The sequence below is a fragment of the Lonchura striata genome, chromosome Z (assembly GCF_050655825.1).
Source record: "Lonchura striata isolate lonStrDom1 chromosome Z, ASM5065582v1, whole genome shotgun sequence".
In the NCBI taxonomy this organism is placed as follows: domain Eukaryota; kingdom Metazoa; phylum Chordata; class Aves; order Passeriformes; family Estrildidae; genus Lonchura; species Lonchura striata.
This window is the reverse complement of record NC_140740.1, coordinates 41,495,064-41,522,703: the sequence shown is the minus strand read 5'-3', so window position 1 is coordinate 41,522,703 and position 27,640 is coordinate 41,495,064. Positions and strand designations below refer to the sequence as shown.

Genomic DNA, 27,640 nt, shown 5'->3' with positions numbered 1-27,640 from the left:
TGGGAGATAGAAACCCTGTCTCTTTTCAGTCGATCTGACCTCACTTAATCTAATACACTCAGCATGAGCCCACGGGGTACAGCAGCTGTGTGCTGGAGATAGAAGTCAACTCAGTCCATCTTGGCCACATGGTTTAATAGGCCTATGAAATCTCTGGGTCAAAGGCCAGCCACCATGCCCATCTTTGTCACATCTCAGTGGTGTGTATCCTGGCAGGTTTTTCTTTTTGTTCCTCCCCAGCATGGAAAGAACCATCTGCTGGGTTGGCTTTCATAAGCATTTTGGAAAATAGCAATTTGCCTTTGTTGAGTGGGGTGTGTGTGAGGGGGTAGGGGCGCACAGGACAGAAGGAGGAAGGAGAGCCTGACCTAAAACCAAGCCAGTATTTTCAGGGATTTTAGAATAGCTTGCATTGTGTTTCCTACTCCCCAAGGAAAGGTTGTCCTCTTTCTTCTTTTCTCTTTGATTCGATTCCCTGCCACTCTGTGAGCAAGTCAGAAGCTGCAGCTGCTGCTGTCAGCTGGGAAGGGAGTCCCCTTGTTTAAAAACCATGTGTTAATCCCTGGTTAGAAAAAGTAGGAAAGCTTTATGCTCCCCTTATAGCCCCCTTTTTTCTCTGCATCTTGACTGCCTACCTGCAGACTTGCCAATTGTGTGAAAACAGATGCAGGCTGACACCAAAGAGACTCGACAAGGACCACAGGTAGCATGAAGGTCTGTAAATAAGTAAGCCTAAAGCCTGGGCAAAATGACCAAATATAGTTTTGAGAGTGGGAGGGTGGGATTCAGAAAGGAGAAGTGCGTTAAGAGGTCTGGGGAGACCTTTAGGAGTAAAGGGAGCTGTTTTTGTCATAGCTGCTGGACACAGATGGGTAGAAGTGTTTGCTCAAGAGGCCTGTGCTTTGTTCCCAAGGAAAAGCCAGCAGCCCAGTGGGAGAGGAATTTAAACACTGAGGTAAGGAGAAAGGAGGATTTGGGCTCTGCCAGATGGAGACAGCCATGCAGGCAGGGCTGGAGAGGGTCTGATGGGTAAATAAGAGACCCAAGAGGCTCAGTAAGTTTACCATCAGATGTGATATCACAGCATTGATGGGTGAGTGCAAAAGGTGGCCTGAGGCTGAAACACGAGAGAAAGAAAGGGTTTTGATTCTGACCATCAAAAGACACCTTCCTATCTTTTCTATTAGAACAAGAAAATGAGTCACCACAAAGACAGGGAAAAGGGACTTAGATGATGGATGGTACTTACAGAAAATTGAAGGCAGCACCCTGTAACTGTTATAGATCACAGAATGATTTGGGTTGAAAACCCTTGCCATGGGCAGAGACAACTTTAGACCATGTCGCCTCTAATGATAGAAGAGAACGCAGGTTTCCAGCTCTTTCCTAAGGTTTTGAAGCAGAAAATTGAGGCAGACACAGGTGCAACACCTGGGGCCACTGGAGAAGGCATCTCACTACCCACTGCCCTGACTGCTGGCAGGACCCCTGCTCGCACCCCATGGCTTGGCTGGATCGGTCATTCCTCCACCATGGCCCAGATCTCGCCGTCCACCGGCTGCAAGAAACAACAGGGCTCCCTGCAGGCTGCTCCTGCCGCCCTTTCCCAGATGCGCTGCCGCGGGCGCCCCGCACGGGCGGCAGGCGGCCGAAGCTCCGGCGCTTGGGCCGCTTCCCGGCAGATCCCTGGTGAGCCCTGCTCCCGCGCTGGGTGCCAGGAAGGAGCCAGCAGGCACGGCGGGTACCCCACGCCGCCGCCCTGCCCTCTCCTTCATCGGGAGGTGTAATTGGGACCCTCCCTCCATCCCGTCTGGTGTGAGCCCATTTGTGCGCCGGGGGACGAGGGGGGAGGTGGGCGGCGGGGGAGAGAGGGAGGGAAATCGCCTTTGTTTGTTCAACTAATTTAGGCCTCAGATGTTTTTGAGAGACAAAGGCAAAAGAGAGGTTGATCGGCGCTGGCGAAGGTGTGCTCCTGGTGCATAAAAATATCCCGAGAGCAGAGGGGACAAAGTGCATGAAAGAAGTGTGGATTTAAGCCTTTTGCATTTGCTTCTCAAGTTTGCCAGGCAAGATGCGAATCTTGGAAGGAGCCCAACCAATAACAAAAAACAAACAAACAAAAAACTAACCAACTGAGAAAAAAACAAAAAAAACAAAACAGGAAAGAAGTTTGGTCTGCTTAGCTGGCTGCAAGGAAAATAAGAGAGTTGTTGGGTTTTGCAGCCAATGAATTTTGTTTCTCTTTTATATGTGCTAGCACATTGCTTTTGGAGTCAAGATTTTCTACTTCATGTGCACTGACACGCTTTCTTTAGTGTTAACAGTGCAGCTCTCCTATGCCTCCCCGTTTCCCATCAACCCCATCAGACATCTCTTTTTTAAAAATCTGAATAGAAAATCAAACAAAACAAGTGTCAAACATTCTTATGTTCATTTTAGGTTGAAGTAAAACTCACATTTAAACCTCAATGAAAGAACTAAACTAAGTTGCAAATGTCCGCACTGTGAAGGGTGGGTTTTGCCATTGAAAACCTTGTGTTTCAACTGTGTGAAAGTTGCAGAAAAATGCACATGGGATATGCAGAACTTACTTTTTTTTTTTTTTTTAAGTCAGAGAATAGGGTAGTGGTGTGAAAGAAAGAATTAGTTATGGCAAATCTTATTAGTGTCCATTGTAAGCAGAGAAGCAGAGACATATGGGACCACTTGCAAAATTATTTCTTGTTTATTCAGCTTTGTAACCGAGGCAAATTTTTTTGCATAATGTCATTTATTTGGCAGCTGGAGGAGTGTGGAAGGTGTGCGTCTACGAAGCAAAAAGGGGGGAAGAGAGAACACAGTATTGGTATTCCATTAAAAGTGATGCTCAGTGCTTTGTTTGTCAGGTTTTGGCAAGGCTTTTTGCTTTGAAAGCCATTCAGAGAGGATCGAAGCAGATGGCAGGGAGATCCTGTTTGTGTTATTTTTGGACATTCCCATTGAAAGTCTCAGATTGTTGTCCTTTTTCCCCCTTCCCCCACTCATGCATGTTTTTCTTTTTTCCTTCCTTTCTCCTTTCCTTGAGAACATTTTTATTTTTTAAAGGCATATATTATTAATCATACAACATCACCTAAAAGATGGGTGTGTTTCTGATGAACCAAACTGTGTCTAGTTTATATTTTTGTCCATCTAAAATCCAACAAAGCAGTGGGAGGACTGTGTCCCAAAGCAGTGCAAGCAGAGTTAGGAGAGTGAGCTGGGAAGCCAGACTGCCATTTTGCAGGGTTCAGCTCAACAGCAGCACATCTCCCTGGCAGACCAGCAGCTGTGTTAAGCCCAGACAGAAAGTTTAGATTGGAGGTCTCTGATAAAACAACTGTAGTGACCCCCATTCTTTCTAAGCCCTTGTGGAGAAGAGGACCAGCTGTAGATAGACTGGAAAACTGAACTAGCGCCTGGCTCCTTGTGGTGGTCTTTCCATGTCACTTGTTGGATTCATTGGTGTCAGGCAGCCCAGAAAACTTTTGTTATGCCATCATTAGTGCCCAGATTGTGGTAGCAAGACAGAACTTCATTGCCTCATGTTGCTGGTATAAACAGCTTCCCTGAGCAGTAATTTAGTTTTGAATAACAGTGCTGGAAATATCTGCTGTGCTTTTCATGTGGAAGTCTTCACAGAAGCCCTTCACAACCTTTATGAAGGTAATCCAGCAAAGCTGAGCCTGGTCTAATCAGTTAAAGCACTTGGCTAGCCCCAGTCTGTCAGTGGGGATGTGCACACACAAGGAGGATGGGAGGTCTTGGCTGCAGCTGGTATCCAAAAGTTCAGGTGATTCACCCAAAGCTCCTCCAGATGATTAAATCTCTTAAACTAGGCTGGAAATATTGAGGAAACAAGCATTATCATGCTTGTTTTGTCAGTGGTAGAAGCAGATATTTAAATCCTCAAGTCTTTGCATCAGGTGATATTAGCAGTACTTTGGCACAGGAAAAATGGTTTACAAGGACATAAAGCTTTGGCCCAGAAAAATAAGAAAATGAACTTTACAGGTTTCACTTTTACTACTATAACACTAAAACACAGTTCAGTGCAGGTTGCATTTGAGTTCAAGGTTCATCTTGGTTTTTAGATTGATTGAACCTTTATATCCACATCCTCCTTTTTTTTGTTGTTGTTGTTGTTGTTTGTTTGTTTGTTTTTTTGTAATTGGTGCACTGAGGGAATCCACTTCATAAACTCTCATTTTGTTCTTAATTGGATGAACACTCAGAAGTCTTTCATGTGCATTGCAGCACCTGAGTTTCAGTGCTGTAGTTGCAAGGTGGTAGTGGGTGACCCATTATTTGTGATGTCCCTTGAGGTGCATTTTGTTGGCAATAAGATCTGGAGGGGAGAAAATTTTTAAAAAACCCAAACCAACCTTCACCTTCCTCTCACTTATCACCTGCTGGAGGATGAACATCCTCTTGGCAGGATTTTTGCTCTGCAGTGCTGACTTTTTTGCCTGCCTTATTAAAGTCTGGCAACTCCTTTTTGTCACCTACTGGATGAGCCTTCTGCTCAGAGGGCCTTTCCCTGCTCCTGGGCTGGCATGGCTGCTCTGCCCAGTGAGGATTTCCCTTCAAGAGTTTCCAGGGATAAGGGCTTTCCTGGTCTGGCACTTTGAGAAAGGAGCCAAGCAACAGTCTCAGCCTAGACAAAAGGCAAACTCGACCTACTATTTATGTAGTTACTTAAACATGATTTAACCTAAATAATGCACACTGTGACTTGGCCGGGGAGAAGGGGAAGGGGAGGAGAGGAGCTTGTTTCTAATGAGCCAGGAGATAGGACAATTAATTACATATGAAGGACAGATAACTGACAGCAAACTGTCTACAGCAGAGAGAAACAAAATACCAATGTGAACAATTAAAGCGTCCATGTGATGGAAGGGTCAGCGATTTCTCATAGAGCAGGCAGCTGGGCACAGCCCCTGGAGAGCCACAGAGGATGCTCGGCTGAGTGAGAGGCCAGGTGGGCAGAGATTTTGGGGTCATCCACCGTCAAAGCTGAACAGGCATTTCTGAAGCTGACAGGCAGTGCTCTGGGCATTATTTTCATCACATGCACTTTTGATAGTGGAACTGTTAGCTACTAATCTCAGCAACATGTGTGGCAGGGAGGAGAGCGAGTGAAGCAGCAGAGCAAAGGCTCCATGGGCAATTAGGTACCTGCCTCAGGATGCTGCCAGCCACATGAAGGAGAGCTGAGATGACAGAGGTTTTCCTTCCCCTTTTTTTTTTTTCCTTAAAAACTGTTAATTTTCCTCACTGTCACCTGATGTGGAAGAGCAAATCTCAGCTGCTGGCAATTGAATTCTTTGAGGAGCATGGTTAGAAATTTCCATTCTCACTGCTCACCCTCCCTAAACTGCAATGAAATCTGGCATGACTTACCACTCACAACACCCCTTTCATCCTCCCTTCTCTGCCAGCCCATCCTGTGGTCAGCCCCTGGCTGTAAAGGTTTGAAGGTAAAGGCCAATGGATTAGCCTAGAGAAGGGCCAAAGGTTAAATGAGCAGGGCTAGCAGCATGCAAAGGGCTACGATTGAAATATTTGCTGAATGCTGACAGGCAGCAAAATAGAGGCAGACAAGTGGCAAGTTCCTGTTTTCTCCCCTAATTGAGAAAATATTTTGGGTGGTATTCAGGCAGGCTGCAGATTGAGACAGGGAAAGTCAGCCAGCCAGGGAAGGAAGGATCGGAGGACTTTAATAAAAACAGTATTCCCACTAAACCTGTTTCCAAAAGCTTTGCATTTATTCTTGCGGAAATCCCTGGAGTCTGGGGCTTACCTTTTGCTTGCTCATTTTTGCCATGCAACTGCAGAGCCAAAATGCTTCCCTTCTGAACTTAATATGTCTCACAAGCAGAATTTGACCAATACTTGATATTTTTGCAGCTACATATGTCATTCTTTCATTGAATCATAGAAAGGTTTGGGTTTGAAGGAGCCTTCAAAATCATCTTGTTCCAAGGCGCTGCCATGGTCAGGGACATTTTCCACCTGACCAGGTTGCTCCAAGCTCCATCAAACCTTTCTTTGGAAGTCTTCCTTATAGCATGGAGGTCCTACTGTTAAAAATCCAGATGTTGTAAGGATACAGCTCTCATCTCCTGGACAGGAGATTAATGAGATTTGATGATGTATCGATAAAACATGACAACTACTCAACACTTCATTTTATTTGCTTGTAACCCGGATAACACTCAGCTGTTTTTCAAGCTTGTGCAACACATGATGCCCTTGTGCCTAGACAGGACTATTACAGTCATTGTGGAAGTGAAGAGAGAGAAATTGTGTTTGTCTGGTGCATCACAGGTTGGTTGCACTGATTTCTACCTTGGGCCACCCCTCTGGCATTCCTTGCTTGCTCTTGGATGTGAATGGGAAGCTCTGGTGGCACTTGTGAGGAGGAAATGCCAGGTTGATGTCACAAAAAGCAGTTCGCTGGCCTTTCACACCCTGACATCTTCCTTCAAAGAGTCATTTAATCCTCCAAATACCCTCTGCCTTAAGCCTTCTGCTTTCCCCTTCCACAAATGCTCCCTCAAAAGCAAAGCTGATAATATACTGAGAAGGTTTCAATTAACACAGTTTCCTTCTTTCTTAGAAATGTGGTCTTAGTTAAGGAGTCGGGGAGTAGGGGAAGAAAGATGTAAAAAGAAACAGTTCCTCAAGCCAAAAAGCAGCATGAGGGTCAGCAAAGTTTACATTCCCTTCTAAATGCTCTTGTCATAAAGCTGGGAGGCTGACTTATAAAATGTTTTCTGGAGCATGCTATAACTGCAGCAGAGGAGGGTTTTGGCAGGAGAGTACCCAGTTTGTGGCCAGCAAGTTGTGTTGCATTTGGGCTCTTGGAATCTCATGTGCTCCTTAAAGATGCCCAAGAGGCAGTCAAGAGATTCCTAATAGTCAATATGAGCTTGGTTAAAGCTTCAGCATTAATCAACAGCTCCAAAACTTTATTGTTGAGCAAAAGGAAGGAAAGCTTGCCTGGCTTTGTGGATCAGCTTCCAGTGAGGCATGCTGAGGGCTGCCAGGGTTCCATTCTGCTGGCCTTGCACCACAGCTGCTCCTGGAAAGCAGTTCACAGGGCTGGGGCAATATTCCTGCTGCTGGAGCAAAGCAAGGAATGATTCTTTTCCTGCCTGTGACTATGAAGCAGCTGGTGTGTTGGTTGGTCAGCAATGCAGATTTTGGCCTTGTTTAAGGAGGCCTGTGATGGGAATAAAGAAGCACAGTCCACACCTTACAGTGGGGAAACTGAGGCACAAACAGAGAGTGTGTCCAGAGAAGGGAATGGAGCTTGAGAAGGATCTGAAGCCCCAGGAGGGGCTGAGGGAGCTGGGAAAGGGGCTCAGCCTGGAAAAAAGGAATCTCAAGGGGGACCTTGTGGCCCTGCACAACTCCCTGGCAGGAGGGGACAGCTGGGGGAGGGGTCAGGCTGTGCTCCCAGGGAACAGGGACAGAACGAGAGTGAATGGCCTCAGACTGGGCCAGGGGAGGTTTAGATTGAATATAAAATTTCTTTTTCACCAAAGGGCTATATCACCACCCCATGAGGGATTTAAAAGCCACATGGGTGTGGCACTTGGGGGCATAGGTCAGTGGTGGCCTTGGCAGTGCTGGGGTTTGACTCCATGATCTTGGAGTATTCTCCAGTCTAAAAGATTCTGTGCCTCCCTCTGCATAATGCTCTGTGTCAGCATGAGCTGAAAGTGAAGCCCCTGACTCATTCAGTCATCAAACCATCCTCCTGCCTTTAAATCACAGGTCTGTCTTGACCTTCCCTTACCCCCTCAGTCTGTGCCTGGGTTGCACAAGGGAGAACAAAGTGACACTTGTCTGCCTTGTCCAAAGAGCTCACTCAAGCAGGTGATTGCCTTGCCTCCTTTTGCAGTCCCCAAAAAAAAGGTGTTGAAGTGTTGTCCTGGGATGTAAAACATCCCATATATTCCCCTGGGACTGGATTTTTGCTTTCTAACTGCAAGTAGCACTGAAAGGAAAAGAGGTCAAAATTGCAGGATAAGGGAAATAATTCCTAGGTGCTGAAATTAGGAGAAAGATATGAGCAGTCATCTTCTGCACTCTTCACGGTGCAGGGAGCAAGGGAACTTTAACAGCTTTAGGTGCAGTCTCTAAAGAGTTGCTCCTTCATTTGTAACCCTGCCAAGAAGAAAAAAAAAAAAAAAAAACAAAGAAAAACAAGCAAGAGGATGAGAAGTCAATCAAATTCAGTTAAAAACTTGTCATTGTTTATTTGTTTTGGGGATGTTAAGAGGCCAGCGCATCTGAGACCAACACAAAACTACGTCTTGCAACAAAACAGTTTCTTGCAGCAAGGACCATGGTTCTCAGCCACAAGCCCCTGTTCACCTCCAAAAGGGAAATTTATCCCTCTGTGTTTAGCAAGGGAGGTTTGGTTTTATTTAGTCATGAATATTTTCAGCACACATGCTACTTCACGTATACATGAAGGTTTGGGGTTCTTATTCCAAAGAATTTTGGACCTTAAAACCCGGGTATATCTAACATGCAAGCCAAGGAATTTGAAACATGGGGTTTGTGCTCAAAATTAAACTTCCTCTGTTTTGATCTCCGTCCCTTTAAATAAAGGATATGACAGCACACACCAACCTCTGTGAGAAAAGAGTTAAATCTACAAAGCACTTTGAACCCCCGAGTGATATCATTAATTTTATTTGGTCTGCCCTGGTTTCTAGTTAAAATGAGAGAAACACAAAAAGATCTTGAGTCAGCGCTGCTTTTGGTTTTTTGTTTAAATCTGAAACCCTGAAAATGAAAGGGCAGCAAGACAGGAAATATAAACTGAAACTAAAAAAGAGACTTGAAGAAGCCCAAGAGAAATGGAAAATCTAAACTTTGCTGGGGTGTCTTCAACTGTAGCAACTTGAAGGTTCAGCTCACCCCACAGTGGGAAATTGTACTTTTTCATACAACAAAAAGAGAAGAGCTTCTTTCAGGGGACTGGTGGGTCTGGTCACTTCAAAAGTTCTAATTTCTAAAATAATTCTCATCTTACTACAGAGGGGTGTTTTGCTGTTGTTATTTTGGTATTCTTTTTGTTTTGGTCATTGTTTTGTTTGTTGTTTGGTTTGGCTTGGCTTGTTGGTTTTTTTTTGTTTGTTTGTTGGGTTTTTTGTTTGTTTTTTTTTTGTTTTGTTTTGTTTTGGTTTGGTTTGGTTTGGTTTTTTTTGTGAGTTTTTTCTTTTTTTGGATTTTTTTGGCTTTTTTGGTTTAGGGAGAGCCAGACTACTTTGGATATCAGTTTTCAGGGGAAACTGAGGCTCACAGCTGTAACCCGAATTGTCACAGATTATTCATACATGGTAATGCTGTTCTGAAAAGCTTATATTTCACAATTTCCAGGCTAGTGCTTTATCTTTCAGGCTGTAATATTTCTGCAGGTTGTCAGGGTTGTCTACTCAGTTGCCCAGGATTTTATATCAAGAAGAGCCAACTTCTGACCAGAAGTTTAAAAATTTGCCTACTTCACAAAATACATGTATTTCTTGGGATTTTACCTCACTGTGTGTGGCTTCTAGTTCTCAGCAACTCATATCTCTGAAAGAATTAAAGGAACCTCCTAAAGGCCCCATGACACAGAGTTTCAGTGAAGCAGGGACCAAAAACCATTGTGTCTGAGTAAATGTCTTATTTGGGTGTTTGTAATCTGACTCAGCAGCCCAGATCTTGATTTTTATCTTCCCAGAGGATTGGGTGGGAGGGATGGGTAATAACAGTTCAAAGCAATGCAGCTCCTAACATCTGGGACTAAAGGGAGGGATGCTATTTTGCAGTAAGGGCTATCAATATCTTGATGTCATTTTTCAGTTATTTGCCCTGTTGTAACATTTTATAACCAGAAAAGAAGCTCATCCATGCTTCCTACAAGACACTTTGCTTGTTTGGAATATTTTAGGAGCTACAAATATATTTCATCATTTTCCCACTGATTTTGCTTGTAACACCTCAAGAAAGATGGTGAAGTAACATGGGTGGGAGCTGATAAATTTGATAAGCTTGGTTGGAAAGATCTCTCTCAGACTTCAAATGGAAACAAAGCAGACCTTACCCTCCCTAAAAATGTAATTTTTCTGTCACAGAATAAAAATGCATAGAAATTTGAGTGGTTTTTTGGACTTCAGGCATTCTAAGAAAACCCTACATCACCTTTAGGGAATTTAAATGAAAGCAAACATGCTTTTTTTAGCCACATGTGGTTAGATAAGAGAGCTCTTTTGGGTATTTATTTATTTATTTATTTATTTATTTATTTATTTATTCACTGACACCATTGCTAAAACAAGTCCACAAGTCCAAACTGAAGATTTCTAAGCATTTTAGTTCTTCCTACTGCTTTGGTTTAGGCCTTTGAAGCTCCAGGCAGGCCAGGGAGGAGGCTGGAGCCCTGTCTGCCAGAACTTTGCTTCTCTGCCTGGGCGGTCCCCAGCTTCTGCTGGGAATTAAGGAGGTTTTGGTTGTGTTTTGTCTCCTTTGAGGCAGAGTACGTTGCCTGGACAGCAGCTGGCTATCTCTCCATGCTTGTCACTGATTTACATGTGACCATGCTATTTCCTGTAGCTTTAGATCCAGCTCTAGCAGCAGCAGGAAGGTGGAGGTTTAGGTCCAGTCTTACACAGTAGATTTGTGGCCCACTGTGACTCAGAGCCTTGGGGTTTTTTGAATATCCAAGACAGATGCTGAGACAGATGATATGGGAAGTTGGGGGTGGCAGATGGCCTTAAAACACCCCCAAAGGTGAGAATCTGATAAGACCCACTAGTTAAGTCAAGACTCGTTGGCTTTCCCCAACACCCATAGGTTTCATGGCAGGGCAATGTAGGACTGTCAGGGAAAAGGGACTCAGGTCTTCATAGAATCATAGAATATCCTGAAATGTATGATCCACGAGGATAATTGAGCCCAGCTCCTGGCCCTGCACAGAACACCCCCTGAAATCACACCATGTGCCTGAGAGCATTGTCCAAATACTTCTTGAACTCTACTAGGCTGGTACTATGACCACTGCCCTGGGGAGCAGGTATCCAGTGCCCAACCACCTTCTGGGGGAAGAACCTTTTCCTTTCCAAGCCAAACCTCCCCTAACACAACTTCATTCGATTCCTTGGGTCCTGTCATGGCTCACCATAGAGGCTTCAGACTCCTCTCATATCCCTTGACTCTTCATACAAATGATGTGGTTGGGCTTCTTTGGCCAATGAGTGCAGGCTTGTCACAGAAGTAATCCCTGAGTGTGTTGCCGCTTTTGCCCATATGTTTAGGCATGATATGGCACTGGGGAAGCCCCTCTTTAAAGGTGACAATTGTCCTTTGGTCCTTGTGAGGCCAACATTGGCAAACATAGTCCCTTAAATTTCACCACCAGTGGTCTTGTAGCTGCTGGAGGAGAAATACCCATATATACCCATAATATGGATTCCATATGCCTGTCCCATAATATGGATTCCATATGCCTATTAATCCAATATTTGGATGGGAGAGCTTTGAAAGTGTTCAGTTCTGTTGTATAAATCAAAGAGTCACGGTTGAACACCTTAGGTATAGTAGTTTAAAGATGATCCTACTATTTATTTGAAAAACTACTCTCAGGCCCTCCTATAATGAAAAGATTTCTTGCCATTAAAACCTGGGAGAAGGGAAGGACTCAGAGACAGTCAAAGTGATTTTTAAATGCAAAAACCTCTCAGAAGAAAGGCAAGTCAAGGAGCCCAAAATTTCTCAGTGTCATGCCAATAGCATAGTCATGAGAGGACAACATCTTCCCTTATCACTTGAAACCTCACTAGAGAGTGTAAATGTGAAATAATGTTCTTCTGGAATGGCTTCATGCTCAGAAACTCCAGTTGGAGAGGTGAAAATTGCTACTTGCTGCTCCTTGACCTGCCAAAAGTGGCATTATGTTAATGAGCACATTAGGGGATCTTCTGGAACTTTCCCTGTGGGCTACAAAATGCCCAGTGTCCTCATTCCCTTCACAGGATGAATTAGTTGTTGTTGTGAAAAACTGTGACCTCAAAGGCAATGCAGGAGTCAGCTTGGATGCCATTAGCTCAGTGTTGATTGCTCCCAGCTCCCACATCTCAAAATGAAAGTACAAGAAAAAATAACCCTCCCCTTCCCAGTTTTCCATGCTGCACTGCCTTCCCATTGATTTTATTGCAGTTCATTGTTATCCCTAATGAGAGAATTCTGATTTAATGGAGTGTTAGACAGACTGTAGTCAGCACAATTCCTCTTTCCTTCCACCCTATTTCTTAGAATAATGTAATATGATGTTTAGCAAGTACATTTTTGTATAAAGGGATATCCATATGGAGGAATCAGATTGATTGCTGTCTTGGTATGCTTTTCTGTTCTCTGAAACACCTTCCTGCAGTAGTAACATCAAATGTAAAGACTGAGGAACTTGACCTGGCAGGTGCCAGCTCTGGGGAATACAAACGTTCAGCTGTAGGAAATATCTCTGTTACGCAATGGGAAGTAATTACGCAGAGTGAGATAGGAGGGAATGACTCCACAGAGGTGCTTCATGGTGAGATCATAAGCTGCAACAGTGGAGCAAGGATGGGCTGGTGATATCAGCCAAAACCTTTGGTAAAATTCGTCAGCTCATGCAGGACTTCTTCCTGGTTGTTCCTGCTTTTGTACGTTCCTAAATATGGAGACCGTCTGCAGGGTGACTGCAAACAATGTTAAAGATGGAAATGCTGATGTGTTTCGGTTTTACATAAACTTCTGGTCTCTGTTTCCCTTGTTACAAAGTATTTTGCATTCACAAAGCACTCCTTCCTTTCTGACGACTGCAAGCGGTCTGTTTGGGTGGGGAAAGGGTTGTTCTGTAGTACTAGGCACATGGTGTGAATCTTGGGGTGAATCTTGTGGTTGTTCTCTGAAGGTCCAGGAGTTGGACTTGATGATCCTTGTGGTTGGTCTCTTCCAACTCAGAACTTTCTATGCTTCCCTATGTGTACATAGATAAACACTTATCACACAATGGAAAAACACCACCTTGAATGAGAAGGTACTGCCTTCAGGTGGATCATCTTCTCTGCTTTGTGTTTGGGAAGGGCGGCACATGGCTAATCGAAGTGCTCCTTCCCTATCAGTCTGTGCAACAGCTTTCCCTCTGGGCAGCATCTGTGCCCAAACACAACCCCTGGAAAGAGGAGCTTTGCTCTTCCTCCCCAGCTGCCTCTCCCTGCAGGGGATTCCCCTCATGATCTCATGCAGCTCTAATGTTAATTAGCATCATCCCATGGCTCAGTGGGGTTTGCCTCCAGAGGAACCAACCGTATGGCTTTTGACACCCATCTGCACAGGTATGCAATATCTCATTGCAAGTTAAAAAGAAAAAAACAGTAAAAGGTGTTGAAAAAGTAGTTTTCTTACTCTCCTTTTCACTCTGTTGTTTAAACAGCTTTGTAGTTGTCTGGTTTAGAAAACTATTTCTCAGGTTAATCTATTTTTTTTTTTAACCTTGAAGTTTTCATTTCAGCTTGAAAAACAAACATAACTTCTATTTTGCCCACAGACTTGCTCTCACCCTGCCACAATGTTTTGTGCTGACAACCCCTGCAGATCCTTGAGCCAGCCTCTTTTCTTTTTCCCTTTTCAAAAAGAAAAAAACAAAAATCTCTGGTGTCTGCACTTTCAGGGATGTAATTTTTATTAAAGATGCAGTGTGGAAATATTAATATATTTTAGGAAAATGTTATATTTTTTTTCTTTTCTGATGTCTTTATTGACACTTTGTGTCTTTTCCTCTGGTTTTGCAGGGTCAGGAGCTTGGGAAATTAGGATGCATCAAAATCTAATGCAACTTGTCCCCTTATGACAGTCACACCTCTCTTTGCTCTAGCCTGTGCTACTATAGGAAAAAAATAAGGTGACGTGGAGAGTTAAAGAAAATCTTAGCCCAGCATCACAGTCATCATGTCCTGAAGAATCTGCCAGCGCAGTTCAGGAGATGAGGATCTCCGCTTTCATCCTCTGGCTGGAAGTCTCTCAGTGGGAATCTCCTTGCCGGAGTGTGGTGCCTCCTTGCAAGGGGAGCAGCACATGGGTTGATCTCTGTGAACAGGTTAAATAAACAGGACTATGTTTGGGTTAATTGTCACTGGTTCTACTGCTCTCCATTACTGATCTATCTGGGAGCCTGGCCAAGGAGCAGATGCGAGAGACAGCATCATCACTAGCATCATCACTCCCTCATCGTCTTCATTGTGTCTAGATTTATCCATTTATTTTCCTTATCCCTCCTACTCCTTTTTCTTTTCATTTACTTTATTTTCTTCTTTTTTATTTTTTTTTTCTCCCCACTATTTTAGTTTTTCTCTTTGGCTGAGCAAATAGGCCAGATGGCAGTGAGGGGAACAGACAACAAGTGAGCCATGGCATATGGGTAGCCTGTTTAATTTCAACTCCTGTTGGGAAGTGGCTTGCAGGGAGATAAGTTACAAAAGCAGAAGAGGAGGAGGAGTGTGTGTTGGAGGAGAGGGGCAGGAGGAAGGGAAGACCCTTTTTGAGGTGAAGCAGCCCAGCTGAGAGGAGTCCAGGGCACAGGGGACTGAAACCTTGGCTGCATTCCTGACACAAAGCAATAAATTAGCTGTTTCTGTGTCAGTTGGTGCAGGAAGTCTTGTTGGCTGCACATGGGGAGGAGAGATGGGGATGTCTGCCTCAAACAAGGAGGAGGAGGAGGAGATGTCTCTGATTTCCATCTCACTCCCCCTGTCCCAGGCAAGCTCCAGCCAGGTTTAAGGATGTGGAGGTTTTTGCCCAGCTGCAGAAGAGGAGTCATGCTGCCCTAGATTATTTTTTTTCTTTGCAAATAGAATTGTGTATGTTTTGCTCCTATGGGTGTCAAAGTGAGATCACCCAGTAAACAGTCCTTTGAAGCAAAAGGCATAACTTTTTAAGTTTTGAAACAAAACAAAATAAAAAGTTGACACAAAGCAAAATTAAAAGCAGCTTAATAACAATGTAGTTGACAGTGATTCCCCTTTCCCCTTCTCTTCTGTTTTGGCCTTCTTTTTTCTCTGTCTCAATTTGCTTTTTAGATTCAATATGCAAGCTATCAGCTTCTGGCTATCTATTCACATCGTTCATGATTTTGGATTTTGTTGACTAAGACTAAAGGGAGTCTTACCTTAAATGTGTCCTAAATAATTTAGGAAGAAAATTAGCATGAATTGCACTAAATTGTAGATATATGAGGCTTCCTGTCTTTGTTTTGATGTACTCATACTTTAGAAGAGAGTGAGGAGAGGCAGGTGTACTTTTCTTACTTTTTCTAAATGTGTTGGTTTTGAATCTCAGCTTCACTGAAATATAGTTTAAAATGGCTACACAATTTAGGAACTTGAGAAGTCTTATGCCTGCTGATGCTTAGTGGGTTTGATGTTCCTTGGCACAGGTTCTCAACACCTTAATCCTAGAGGCTTTCTTAAAAGTCACCCATTTTGTCCAACAACATAATTTTGTTCTATTTCCTCCTCTTTGATGAGAACAAGCATGGAATCCCAATACAATCACCACACACATGGACCATTTGGAGCTCTGTGCATGTTATCAGCATCCTGACTCGTGGGTGGGACTCTATCTCAATGCACCCATGTCTGAGATTCAGCTGTGAGCTCCATGCTTGTGCTTGCCAGGGTGGGAAAACTCTACACACCAACTGGCTCTGGAAATCCTGATCCCATTGGCAGGATGCAGATGATCCTGGGCAGCAGTTGTGTTCTAAGCCTGCACAAAGAACTTTTTATATGGCTGTAATTCTGCAGAGAAGTTTTTATTCACTAGAGAGTCTGTAGAGTAATGATTATGCATCACTGGCTTGGAGGAGCAGAATTTTAACTTACAGCTCAGGCACTCCTCCACTTATTAGTTTTAACACGAAATAGAAACACAAGCCTGTGATTTATAGGTGAAATATTTAAGATAGTTTGTTAAATTATTTAAATAGCAGAGTTTAAAGTAGGCAAGATAAAACAAAACGAAACAAAAAAGGCCATTCATCCAAATAAGAACTCAGTTTTCCTGAATTTGAAAACTGTGCATTTAGATTAACTTGTTATCTGAGAAAAAAGTTTCCACTTTTATTACCCTCACAAAAAAACCCCTAATTTTGATTTTTTTATATTTGGTCTCTGCATACTCTGTTTCATTTGCAGTTCTAGTAATTGTTGCAGCCTCTATCATTTCCTACTACTCATCTAGCCTATATTTGAACACGCACCCAGACTGGATGAAGCTTTTCTCTTTCTACGAATGCTAATGAAGAGGTTTTTTTGAGTTACTGTTAGTAAACCAGGTATGGACTGCTCCAGTCTTCTTGCCTGAGTTTGGACATCACCTCATCTTGTCTTGCCCTTAGAGGTGACTTTCCATCCTACCTCAAAAAAGCTTGTTTGCATCTGCTACACTTGTCTTTGTACAGTTGCCATCTGACATCTGTATGACATTACCACAAAGTAAAATTTGAAACATCTTCTCAAAGGAGGAGATAGAGATCATATTTGTGGTCTTTAAAGACTCCAGAGTGGTGGTAATAACAGTGTAGACTTGTGACAGTGTGAAAAAAGTGTGAGTAAGCAAAAATATTTTTTTGTGGACCCTTAGCATTCATTTCATAGAATCACAGAACAATATGGAATGGAACAGGACCTTAAAGATCATCTGGTTTCAACTTCCTGCCATGGACGTGGACACCTTCCACTGGATTGGGTTACTCAAAACCCCATCCAACCTGGCCTTGAACAATTTAACATTTTTCTAATTTTTTTCTCTAATTTTGAGATAAAATACATGGGACTTTCTGTATCCAAAGGAGCATTTAATGTTTTCAGTTTCTGTTTGTCTAAGATTCTCCAAATTTGAAAGAGCTTGCTCAATTCCTCAGCTATGTCTGTTCTGAATACTAGTTCAGTGTGACACATGAAAAGCAAAGGTGATTGGGCTTTGACATGTCTTCAATAAAAACTCATGGGAAATGTGCATCAAGACCCATAGACAGCTTTGAAAATTTCAGCCCTTTCTCTTTCTCTACTCACATTTCAGCACAAAAAAAGAAACATTTTTCAAGTCTGACCTCCTCTAGCAAACCCTTCATCTTGGGCTGTGCATCTGAGAAGGAGAAAACTTTCAATGTCTGATTCTTTTAAATGTGGCAGCTGAAAAGAAGATAATTAGGACAGGCAAATCCAAGCAGTACTTTTGCAAATGGTATTTTTCTTTTTTTTTCCCTGTGTATGTCTATATTATACTTTTCCACCTGCCTTCAAAGGGAAGCTGATAAAAAGGATTTGCTTGGCCTTTTTGTTGCTGAAGGGGGAAGGGTGCCATTTTTGTGTAGTGCTGCAAGACAGAATCTGCAAATGAAACTACCCCATCAGCGGCAATCATGCCTGGAGGGGACAACTCCAGGAACTGAAGCAGATTTTCTTTTTTTTCCTTTGTGCTCCTTTGTGGATTTGTTGTGCTATGGGACCAGGTCCTTTATGGCACATAGGAGTGGGGTTTATGGAGCAATCAACTCCATCGCTCCATCTGCAGTAGCAGCAATCATATAATGCTTCAGTTTTTTGCAATCATTTTGTGTGTATGAGCTGAAAGTATGGCTGGGAGGGAAGGGGATGTGAAATGTCTTTTTTTTTTACCCCCTTTCCTTTTTTTTTTTTTTTTTTTTTAAAGTTGGAAAGAGTCTGTCTGAGTTCTTTTATGCTTTTCAGGCTCAGGGATGAGAGAGAGTGTGTGTACGTGTGCGCGTCTATGCCCATACAGTCACTCAAGTGGGAAAAAACCCCGTTTGCAGTTCACACAGAAGGAATTTCTGACAGAGACAACAGTGCTAAGCAGAAAGGCACATCCTGATCTCTGGCAAGTGAGGGGCAAGCTGGCGGACACACGCACACAACACATACTCTCCAGGCGCTCTGCATAATATGTGCAAAGCGCTGCCCTTTAATGAATGTAACCTATGGTGGCTGGGATGCAGCCGGCCAGACCTCACCATTAATAAACTGGGAACATTCTTCTCCTTTTTAGTCCCTTTCAATGCCAGCCCTGCGTTTTGATCTCCCTTGAATGCTGCTCCCCCTCATTTGGGGCTCCAATTCTGAGAAGATTTGGCGCATTGTTTGAGGTCGCAGGATGTCGGATTGATTTCGGAGCTTTTGTATTGACTCTGGGCTCCTGAATGAAGCTGTCATGTGTGTCTGTGGTTGGCTAGCAGGCTGTCCGGCTGCAAGCTGTGCCTTCCTTTGTTGTTTAGGCCTCATTGAGCTGAGGGAAGAGGCTCATTTCAGGGTGATTTACCACCACCCAAACACCAGCTGTCTGTTGTACTGCTGCTTGCCTCCACCTTGGATTCAGTTCTTGTTTCCCTTCCTTTCTCCCCTTCTCTCCCACTCTACCACTGTAGGCACTTCGGTACTGGTTCTTCAAAATGTGTGGATCAACCTGACAGAGCAGCAAAAAAACCATAACAAACATTGAATGTGTTGTTCTTCCTAATGGTGTTTATGCAGCCATGGGGATTTTTAGAGTTTGCTGTTGCAGTGCTATACATAGACTCAAAGAATGATATCCCACATTGGAAGAGATTCACAAGGATCATTGAGTCCAACTCCTGGCCCTGCACAGGATAGCCCCAAGGATCACACTGCCTAAGAACATTGTCCAAATACTTTCGGGACTCTGGCAGACTTGAGGCCTTCTCTGGGGTGGTTCCAGTGCCTAACCACCCTCTGAGTCGTTGTGCCAGCTCCCCGGGGAAAAAGCTGCTTCCAGTATTTTCTATTGCTGTTGCTTAAAAGAGAGAAAGGCTAATGAAAACCAATCATTTTAGAGCCCAGCTGGACCTGTCAGCTTCCTCAAGGTGCATGGCACAGTGCTAAGACAAGCCCACCTCTGTAGCTGAGCTTTCCAGCCACAGACTTGGAAGACAGGATCCTACTGTTAATCCCAGCTAGCAACTCCAGAGCAGAGAGCCTGGCAGCTCCCTGGAGGCTGGCCAGTGCCATGTGCTTCGTGTCTGACTCCTTTAAGCGGAGCTGGCAGCTCCACACGGGATGGCTCTGGGCAACGCCGCAGTGATTTGTGTGTGCCCTGCGCCTCCCCTGGAGCTGCTGGCGTGAAATGAGTTGTGACCGACCCTCATTTGACTTCTGGGTGATGCAGTTCAGTTTTTCTCAACCACAGGCTGTTAAAACTGGCAACTGCTCAGCTCCTGTCACCCGTGCAGCTGAGATAATTAAGCCTGTTACTATTATTATGGGTTGGTTTTTTTTTTACTTTTCTGCAAACTTTGGCCGACTGCTGGAGCCCATGGTGCAAGGAGGTGGGTGAGGCCAGCCAGATTCCCTATAAGAGGCAGGATAATAGGACATATGTCAAGGAGCCTTCTTGTTCTTTTGCCTTGGGAAGGGGGATGTCTGGCAGTGGATGTGAGTCAGCAGAAGGCAAAGGTATCTTCCCTGTTGGAAAACCTTGTGCCTACCTGCTTCTAAACAATAGTACCTCATGTTATTAAAAGTTCAGGAAACATAGAAATAATTCCCAATTAATTAAGACCAAACCTCTATACCCAGTCAGATGAGGCTCGTCTCTTTGTGGTGTTCTCTCTTTCCCTGTGAGCATTAAGCACTGCTGGATGAAGAAAGGAGAGAAATATTAGGAGGCAGCAACCACAGCAGGATAGCCTTAGCGAGGTGTTTTAATTTCTTAACAAACTCCTTGGGCACTAGAAACTGTAAAATAACATACAGATAAACAAACAAAAACTCACTAACCCTTAGCACCCTGTAGGGCTCGGTTTCAGATCGCTGAATAAAAGCTGAAGTTGCACATGCATGTTTAATGTAACACAAGGCGTGTGCTGTTGAAAAGCATGCTTTCGTCTAATCTGGTTCCAGACAGAAGCATCCAAACAGAAGCCCCTTTCCCTATCCCCACTGAACTGCTTGGTGTATGTGAGGAAACCCCTGAATGACAAGGCCTCCATCTGCTCTGGAACAGAGTTGCGACTGGCTGCAAATGTTGTCCATATGCTTTTTTTTTTTCTCTTTTGCCTTTCAATTTAGCTGCCTAATGTTAGACACCTATCTGCAAATTAATCATCTGTTCATAAGGAGTTTTCCTAAAATAAGATGGAAGTAGTAGCTCATTCATCCAACACACTTTAAGCAAGGTGCATCTGCAGCTGGAAAAGGAGGTGGGATTATTTATCCAGTGCATTGCTTTCATTTGGGTTTTCTTAGGGAATTGAAGGGCCCCTTAATTCTTGTAGTGTCAGAGGAAAATACAAAAAACTCTCAAGTTTTGGATTCATATTTCCCTTGTACTGTTGATTTTCCAGGTGGTAATGGGTAACATCTTGTGATTTCTCTCTGTTAAATAAAACTGGTGATACTTCCATTTGGACAGGAGAACATGGCCATGGTTTGCCATGAGCTCAGGTGTCATTAGAGCCATAGAAGGGTCTAAAAATAGGAGGTTTTTTCCTTGGCTTGTGGTTGGAAAAGGGTTGGATTATCTTATTGGATATTATGACTTTGCAGTGGACAGTGGGACAAGCCGAGTATCAATGAGACATATGTGCATATAGTTTCCTAACAACAAGTGTATATTTATGCTAGAGCCACCCCAAGGTATCCAGCGGCCTTTTGGGAAATGTGTATCTTTCCTAGGTCTTTTTATAGTTCTAATTTGTCTCATGTGCTTTGGAGTGTCTAGAAAGTTAGACAAAGGGGTCTCTCCCAGTGCCTCAGTTTCCTATCTCTAACACAGTATTTTAATACACTTGCTTTAACTTATAGTTTAAGCACTTCTTTCTGAGAAAAAAAAAAAAAACTTTAATAGATTACAGACCAGTTGTTGAAGGATTGTAATAATGGGGCAAGAGTGACATACCTTTGACAGATGGCAGTCACAGGCAGAGGAGGCCAGTTGGAAGAAGTCCCCTGAAAACCTCAGAGTTTGAGAATTTGTAATCAGCAGCCCAAACATGAGGCATTTTGGGCAGTTATCAGATTAGGTATCAGTACAACCTTTTCAGTGTCATAGTTTTTTCCCAGCTTCTCTTTTGGAAAGAGAGAAAAAGATAATTTCTGCACATTATCTGACCTTGCTGAAATTTATGAGATGCTGAGCTCACCAAGAAAGCGACCTCTGCACACCTGGCAGATTGCATACTCTCCCAAGGTGACCAGAAGTTTATCTGCCTGTTTTTAATTCCTGCCACAAAGGGTCATCTCTCTACTGTGCCCTGACATTGAGCAATGGCTGCAATTCCTTTTAATCGTGCCCTTTCTCTTCCTCATCATTTAGGGCAGAGCACTTCCACTTGGCTAAACTTGCTAACTGTTTTGGGATTTCCTTTTCTATATAAATTAATCCAGATGAAATCTTATGATTGTACATGAGCAGATTCTCCCTGTGTCCCCCAGCAGATGCCAAGAGTGTTTATTTTTCAGCTTTGGACAGCAAAATTCTGGAAGTAGGCAATGTCTTTGTTTGCATGCCTATGGAAAAATAAGTAATTGTGATAATTTGTAGGGACTTCACTGGCTCTTTCTGGCTCCATGCAATTTAAATTCAAGCAGCATTTTCACCAAGTCTGGAATCCCAACTCCTTTCTGCCATGATAATTTATCAAGACATCCAGATTTGATAAGGAACAAAAAATACTTTGGTGAAGAACCAAAGTGACTCAAGTAACCCCCAGAAAAGAATACTGTTAACATTGAGTCAGTCTGATGCTGCTTGGATCACATTCAGTCAGTCTGATAGATTTTAAACAAAAATAAAGGTGTCTGAGGTCGGCTTCTCTCACAAACTATTGGTTGCAGGTAAAAAGAGAGTGAGTGGATTCTATTTCTTTGCAAATCTCTGTTAGTTTGAGCATCAATCCCTGGAAGTATCCAAGACCAGATTAGAGGGAACTTGCAGGAACCTGGTCTAGGGAAATATGTCCCTGCCCATGGCAGGGGGTGGAACAGGGTGATCTCTAAGGTCTCTTCCAACCCAAATGTTCTATGATTCTACGTCACAGACATTGCAGACTCTGTACCAACAGTGTTAGGTGAGAATGTCCTCTTGGATTCTTGGTATGGGTTTAGCAGGAGTGATGGGGACCCATTCTACTGAGAGCACATCTCTCCTGAAGATTTTATTTCACCAAATCTGGTCACATTAGAAGCAAGTAGGTATTAACTTGGTAAAAGTGAAGAGAAAAAGTAGTGTATGAGCTTTTCCTCAAGTCTCTGCTCTTTGGTATTTGTTCTGGGTGGGCATGCTAGACATGTTCCTGTTCATGCAAGTGTATGAAAATCATAGGTTAAAATAATGTGTTTCTTTCTAGCTTTGCTTTCCCACAGTCTTTTTCCACACACCTTGTCTTCCTTCTGCCTCTGACTTCCCTACTGTTGGGATATTATCCTTTGGTGAAGTCTTCTTGGCAGATTGGGAGCTCCCTTTCTGTGAAAATGAACCTCCCAGCAGCACAGGAAGAGTCCACAGGCTTCCCTAATGCCCTTTTTTCCCCCTACAAATACAAGCCTCTTGGTCTTCAGTGGTTCAGATTGTGCTGATGTTTTTCCTTCCTTATCTCTTATAGGGAAAAGTCATTGGAGATGCAAAACTGCTTATGAGTTGTGGTTGCAGAAAAGGGAAAAATTCTCAAGTGAAAGACTCAGATCAGGTCAGTCAATATGTACCTTAACTGGTGAAATCTAAGAATGTCTTAACATCTGGTGGATTTGATCTGTGTTATTTCATATCAGAATTCCTGGACACAAACAGAATCCTTGACATGATTGACAATGATACACCATTAATATTTTTGTGTTTCTTGTAGAAAAACCCTCAAGCAAGATTGGAGATTCATTGCACTAGGAGATGTCAATTCCCTAGCCTGGCTTATTCCCATCTGGTTTATTTATTCATGAATTCTGTTTCTTTATAAGAATCCACTCCAGGCAATGCCTTTCTTAAAGATTATTGCATTTCCTTGCTGGCTAAATGCAAGAAGCCTTTGGTCTCCTACTGTAGCTGCCTGGTTGGGTGGTAGTTCATTGCAAGCTTTTGTTCTGAAGTGACACCATCACAAGGACATTCTTTATTGGTGTTCCTTATGACATTTGTTCACAAACCAATGGCTAGGTTTCAATATTCATTACTTGGAATGAATGGCCCCTTATTCTAAAATTGGTCGAATTGACATTGGTGGGATCACTGGTAGGGTTCAGTAATTGCAAATGAGATGGACTGTGCTTGGAATAACAGCCAGCTGGTGATCTCTTTCTTCCCCCTACCACTTGGCACTTACTCAGACTAGCCAAGTTCATCCCTGACAATTTTTTTTTAGTTCTTATGGCCTCCTGTCTTTGTTGCTAAAGTTGAGCTTGAATCTGGAGACCATTTTTTCCAAAGATGAAACAAAATTTAGTTTGAGCATAAACATTTTATAAAATCAGGTCACCCAATGTTAAATGTGGAAGAGTGAAGAAGGTGGTCTCAATTACCAAATATCTTTGCTCTCTAATGTATCTTGTGGACAGCCTGTGACTGGGTTTAGACCTGGGGCAGATTGAAACTCTGTCCATGAAGCTCCAGAAACTCCTGATAGTTTCCTGAAGGGAAAAGATATGAATTCTCAGGAAGAAAAGTGGTTTTTATCTTCAACATGCATGTTCATCAACTTTAATTAATAATAGTGTTTCAAAGCCCTGTTTTGTTAATACTTGAGATTTGAGAACAGTTTTAGCTTATCTATAAATCTACCATCCATCCGTGTATCTGTTCTGCAGTATTCTCTGTTATGAGGAATGTTGTTCGCACTTACAAATTCTTTCTAGAATTAAGTCTTTTATTGGTTTGCTTTATTTTGCTAGTGTGCTATTATTAGAATTTTCAAATTAAGAAATTAATTGTCATGAGCTATATTGTCAATTTACCATCAAGACAAGGATTCATATTAGTTTTCTCTCAAATGCAAGTTTAATATTCTCATTTTGAGGTTCTAACACATCAGACGAAAATTAATTTAGAATTAAAGACTCTTACTAATCTTACTATTTTGTATTTTTATGTACTCTGGTTGAATTACTTTAAGAGGACCAGAACACCATTAAAGCACTGGAAGCATAGATTAGAAATAAAGTTAGAACATTTTGATTGCAGAGAGGTTTTACAAAACACTGTCCCAAGCAAACCCTGGATAGTAGACCTCTATTGTTTAGTTTTTGTTGTTTTGTTTGTTTGTTTGTTTGTTTTGTTTTTTTGTTTTTTTGTTTTACATTGATTTTTTCTTTGGGGGTTCTTTTGTTCGGGGGAAACTCTTCTGGCATGGTTTTTTGGTTTTGTGTTAGGAAAAGGAGATGCACAGGACTTTTTTGGTCTTTAGCTTTTTGTTTATTGTTATCTTATTTAAAGTTCTGCATGCTGTCTATACCAGGCTCTGCACCGTAAAAATGGCCAACAATCTCTTGTTACAAGGTCTTTTAAGACCAAGCTATCCAATTCAGAAATGACACCTGGATTATTTTCCCTTTTAACTCAATAACTGATCCATCAAAGCCTGCAATGAGGATTGTTCTACCCAATTACAAGACATCACCCAAAACCATGAAGAAGAAGGAAGAAGAAGGTAAAAGAAGAACCTGCCTGCACCCTAAAACTTCCATCTTGTTCCCATCTATAACATACTAAAAATCCTAAAACTTAAATTTCTTACCCAAGTGATATGCTATACTGCTCTTTATAATCTATTTTTGTGGACTCTAGTTTATCTTGAAATCTTGGAAGCTTTCTCTATGAATGAGGGTCGAAGTCAGTGCTTCTCTGGGGCCAGGTCTCCTCAGAGCAGACAGAGAAATATTCCCTGTGCCCTGGGTTCCCACACACCTCAAACTCACAAATGGCAATATTTTAATTAGAGTATAGACAACAGTTTTCAGAGGGGAAAAACTATCCTATTCTCTTTGATGGTTTCTGAAGAGTGATAAAATATTTTTTGCATTCAGTTACTTCCTGAAATCTAATTTTTGATGCCTGATGGTGCGTTGACCATATCAGTACCTCTTTATTTGCTGTATCAACATGAACTATTGGGCAAATGCTTGCTTCAGAGGCTGTAAAGCTTGTTCGTCATGCTCCTGGCAGTGTCCTGTCTATATTTCAGGGGATAGGAGGTAGATAGGGAGGAAACTAGTACAGGAGGGTGGGTGGCAGTGTGGAACATTTGTCTGTGAATGCAGGACCTCAGCTCAGCTTATAAATTATCCCCTGGGCCTTGTAGATAAACACAGACTTCTATGGTGACGTTGGCTGGGAAAGGCAAACACTTGCTGATGATTGTAGGCTAATCCTCCAGGACACTAATTACCAGAAAACCAAGGAAGCGTTTTTTTAGGAACAGCTTATTTCACTTTGTGAAGGGGAAAAACAGTGCACTGTATTTAGTTTTGTTTGCAGAGCTCTACCCCTGCCTCCTGCACCCTGTCTCAGATTTTAAAGATTTACCTCCATTATTGTTATTGTTGTTGGGGCCTTTTTTATTTTTCTTTTTTCTTTTTTTTTTCCCTTATGTTGCTTTGTGTTTCACTCTGGTGTCTCTGTAAAGTTTTATGAAAATGAAACTTAGTTTTTATTTACATGAAGGTATGCTTAAATATGCATGTGTTTTTTATACCATTAGCTATTTAAAGCTTTGGTTTTAAAGTTACCAACTACTTTTCAGCTGAATGTTTTGTGAAAGATGATGTTTTGCAAAGAGATGATTTTTTCTTTCATTCCTTCAAGTTAATTAGGAAACTGGCAAAAAGTCCTAAGCACACAATGCCCTGGCTGAACCAAATCATAACCTCGTTGCCAAGGATTTAATTTACCATCATTTCTTATTTCAGGCTGGAAAAGAGGAGACTTAGGGGAGACCTCATTGCAGTTACAACTTCCTTGTGAGGGGAAGAGGAGGGACAGACACTGATCTCTTCATTCTTGTGAGCAGTAGGACTTGAGTAAACAGCATGAAGATGGATCAGAGGGGATTTAGGTTGAATACCAGGAAAGGGTTTTTCCCCCACAGGCTGCTGAGCACTGCTTAGGCTCCCTAGGGAATGGCCACAGCCCTGAGACTGCCAGAGCTCTAGGAGCATTTAGCCATCACTCTCAGGGACACACAGGGTGGATTTTTGGGGTGCCTGTGCAGGGCTAAGGGCTGCACTTGATGGTCTTAGTGGAACCCTTTCAACTCAGAATATTCTGTGATTCTCCAAGGGGCTCTAGAAGCAATGGCACTTCTTGACTTGAGCCCTGCTTCCCTCAGTTTGTCAAGGACTCCAACTCTCTGCATGATATTTTCGATGTTGCAAGTCACCAGTGTTTAAAATCTGGACCTGTCAAGCACAGAAGTCCACACAGGCTTACACAGGGCTGGGATTTCACAACAGGCACAAGGAACCCAACCTTCCTGTTGGATTTGCACCAGAACAGGAGAGGGACTGATGGTCTGTGTTCTGTGCCCCTCCTCCAGTCCAAATCAAACCCTGCATGATGATGTGGTAGGGTAAACAGTGCAATATAAATCCCACCAAAGCTTTGAAAACCCTGAAGGAAATATAGCTGAGAGAACTAGAGAAGCATCCCTCATGGATGGTCTCGAGGAAGCTTTGGGTCAGTGAAGCAAGGTGATGGACAGGAATTCCCAGAAAAGGTCACCTTTTGCAAGCAAAACCCCCATGTCCTTGTCTGCCTTTAGCACTATTGCTTGCTTTTTGTGTGCTTTGTGGGAGTAAAATTTATCCATGCTCTGAGGCCCAGAACCAAGTTTCTGCACCGCAAGCATCCTGCTGTAATTGTAAGGTTCATATATGCCCTTTGGAGTGCTTATTAGATTCCCATTAGTTTATGCTTCCCCATAATGTTATAAAGTTATAATGTTCCCTATTCTTTGAGATGCATTGTTGTTGAAGAATGACAATCCTGGACTAAGATTTCCTTGTGCCAAGTAGCATACTACACATAGAGAGGGAAAGATGCCTCCCAGGGAGCAATTTCATTTGTGTGCTTTCTGAGGAAAACAAAAATGTAATTTAAGAACAGGAGGGAAATGTGTGGGTGGGCAAATAATGTGCATATTAGAGTTATGCATAAGGTTAAGAGCCAGAAGTAGCAGAGTGCACCATGTCCTCCGCATGTGCAGCTCTCCCTTCTGAGGGTTTAGTTTTATTTGCTTTCCATTGCTTCTCCACAGTGTTTAACTGCTTTTACATTTTAAATTTTATATTTTATATTTTATATTTTGATTTGCAGTTGTTGTTGTACATTTTTTTTTTCCTTCCCCCCCCCCAACTTCCACCTTTGCTTAACTTTTCTGGTGGTTACTGTGAGATCAAGTGTTACCAAGAAGTCAGATCCCCTCTTCCTTCCCTATGTTTGGTCTTGGTTTTAATATGACAAACGTGTGCCTCCTCTGGAAATGGTATCCATGCTGCAGAGTAATTATTTAGTGAATGGTGGATCCAGTTCATGTTGGCAAGGATCATATTAATCATTATTAATCATG

At 42.6% G+C, this 27,640-nt stretch overlaps 1 protein-coding gene across 5 annotated transcripts in view; it reads left to right on the top strand.

Moving 5' to 3' along the window:
* SETBP1 (SET binding protein 1) overlaps window positions 1-27,640 on the top strand; it is a 267,547-nt gene that overhangs the window by 27,704 nt on the left and 212,203 nt on the right. For 3 of the 5 annotated variants that reach the window (XM_077790257.2, XM_077790256.2, XM_085566090.1), the window contains exon 3: window positions 22,694-22,777. The exons of the other annotated variants lie outside the window; for them this stretch is intronic. In XM_077790257.2, the coding sequence (XP_077646383.2) occupies window positions 22,694-22,777 (84 nt within the window). The remainder of the gene's footprint in view (window positions 1-22,693; window positions 22,778-27,640) is intronic. 5 annotated transcript variants of the gene reach the window in all.